This window comes from Penaeus vannamei, chromosome 41 (assembly GCF_042767895.1).
Source record: "Penaeus vannamei isolate JL-2024 chromosome 41, ASM4276789v1, whole genome shotgun sequence".
NCBI lineage: Eukaryota > Metazoa > Arthropoda > Malacostraca > Decapoda > Penaeidae > Penaeus > Penaeus vannamei.
Genome location: NC_091589.1, coordinates 13,330,126 through 13,332,625, shown reverse-complemented (window position 1 = coordinate 13,332,625; position 2,500 = coordinate 13,330,126). Strand labels below are relative to the sequence as shown.

At 26.9% G+C, this 2,500-nt stretch overlaps 1 protein-coding gene across 1 annotated transcript in view; it reads left to right on the top strand.

Annotated features, from left to right (window-relative positions):
* The window catches only part of LOC138860505 (uncharacterized), a 5,875-nt gene that overhangs the window by 2,610 nt on the left and 765 nt on the right, over window positions 1-2,500 (top strand). Inside the window, exon 4 of the mRNA XM_070118084.1 lies at window positions 1,661-1,767. Coding sequence (XP_069974185.1) covers window positions 1,661-1,767 — 107 coding nt within the window. The remainder of the gene's footprint in view (window positions 1-1,660; window positions 1,768-2,500) is intronic.

Here is a 2,500-nt window from a genome sequence, read left to right as displayed (position 1 = left end):
CATCATCACCATGATAATAACAAAGTAATGATCATGAAAATAGTGAAGAAGCTCATACCAATAATGATAATATATAAATGATAAGAATGAGAAAAACCGTAATAGTAGAGATAATTATAATCGATGATAGTGATAACTACAGTAAATAATGATGATAATGATAATAATAATAGTAGTAATAGCAATGAATATAATAACAGTATCAATGGTGATAATAATGATGATAATAATAATAATAATGAAAATGATAATAGTAACGATAATAATAACGATAATACTGATGACGATAGTAATGATAATGAGAACAATAATAATAACAATAATGATAAGAATGAATATAATGATGATGATGATGATAATGATAGTCATAATGATAAGGATCATGATAATGATCATGATAAAAATAGTAATGATAATAATAATGATAATATTGATAATAATGACAGTATTAATAATGATAACAATGATAATGATATTGACGATAACCACAATATCAGTGATAATAATATAATGTTGATTATAATGGTTATGATAACAATTATTAACGATAGGAAATAAGTATAAAAATATTAATATATGATTATGATAATTATTATCATTAGGATAATACCTATAATGATAATGATAATACTACTACTGCAGTTAATGATAAAACATAATAATAATCGTTAAGGTTATAATCATAATGATTTATGAAAACAGTAATAAAGCAAATATTTGATAATCATTGAACAGATAACGATGCAAATGCTGCTATTAGGATGATAATAACAGTGATAAGAAAAGGAATAATAACAGCAACTTTAATTAAAAGTGCTAATGATCAGGATAAAGATGATGAAAATGATAGTGATATGTAATGATGATAATGATAGTAATGATAATAATAATAATAATGATAAAAGTAATAAGAATAATAATGATTATTATCATGATAGTGGTAATAATGATGATAATGATAAGGATAATAATGATAATGATAATAATAATAATAATAATAATATTGATAATAATAGAAATAGCAATAATGATAAAGAAAATGATAATAATGTTGATATTAATAACGATAATAAAAACACTACTAATGGTAATAATTAGAATAGTAACAAAGCAACAACAATGATAATAATAATGAATTTAATAATAACAATGATACTAATGATAAAAAAGTAATTATGATAGTAACAATGATAAGGATGATTACTATAGTAATAATTATAACTATAATAATAATGATAATAATAACTGTAAAAGTAAAGACCATAACACTAATGGTAGTAACGGTACAACAGTAATTATGATAATAATAATGATGATGATAAAAGAATAAGTTAAAAATAATTATCCTGAGAATCGTAGTTATGATGATACTCAACATGATACAGAGATTTGAAATAAAAATCTATATCTAAAAAAAAATCATCCTGAGAATCGTAGTTATGATGATAATCAACATGATACACAGATTAGAAATAGAATATATCTTTAAAAAATATATATCATGAGAATCGTAGCTATGATGATAATCAACATGATACAGAGATTGGAAATAAAAATCTATATCTAAAAAAAAATCATCCTGAGAATCGTAGCTATGGTGATGATCAACATGATACAGATATTGGAAATAAAAATCTATCTTCCCCCCCCCCCCCCCCAGCACTGGACTGCGGTCGCCATCTCGTCAAACCTGGAACTTCTGTGACGTTCAAATCCAAAAGTTATCCGGACGGTTATCAGAAGGGGAAGTGCACGTGGTCATTCCGGGTGAGAAAATGTACATTGGTGTCTATATATATAAATATATACATACATACATACATATATATATATATATATATATATATATATATATATATATATATATATATATATATATACATATATATACCTATATAAATACACACACACACATACACACACACACACACACACACACACACACACACACACACACACACACACACACACACACACACACACACACATATATATATATATATATATATATATATATATATATATATATATATATATATATATATATATATACATATATATATATATTTAGGTGTGAAGTGCTCGTTACTGTGGTTGGGCTATACTGTTAACAATTGAAAGGTTGTGTTGGTGTTTAAGTCGGGTTTCATCTTTTGGACCCTCCTCCTCTGCTATCTGGCAACATTCACAAGCAGAAGACCGCCCATTCACTCACAAAGATTTCATAACTTTGTCCACTACTTCTACCAGACTCGACCTTCTCATCTCGGAATCCCTTGACGTCCAAAAGATGAAACCCGAGTTAAACACCAACACAGCCTTTCAATTGTTAACAGCATAGCCCAACCACTACACACACACACACACACACACACACACACACACACACACACACACACACACACACACACACACACACACACACACACACACACACACACACAAACACACACACACACACACACACACACACATATATATATATATATATATATATATA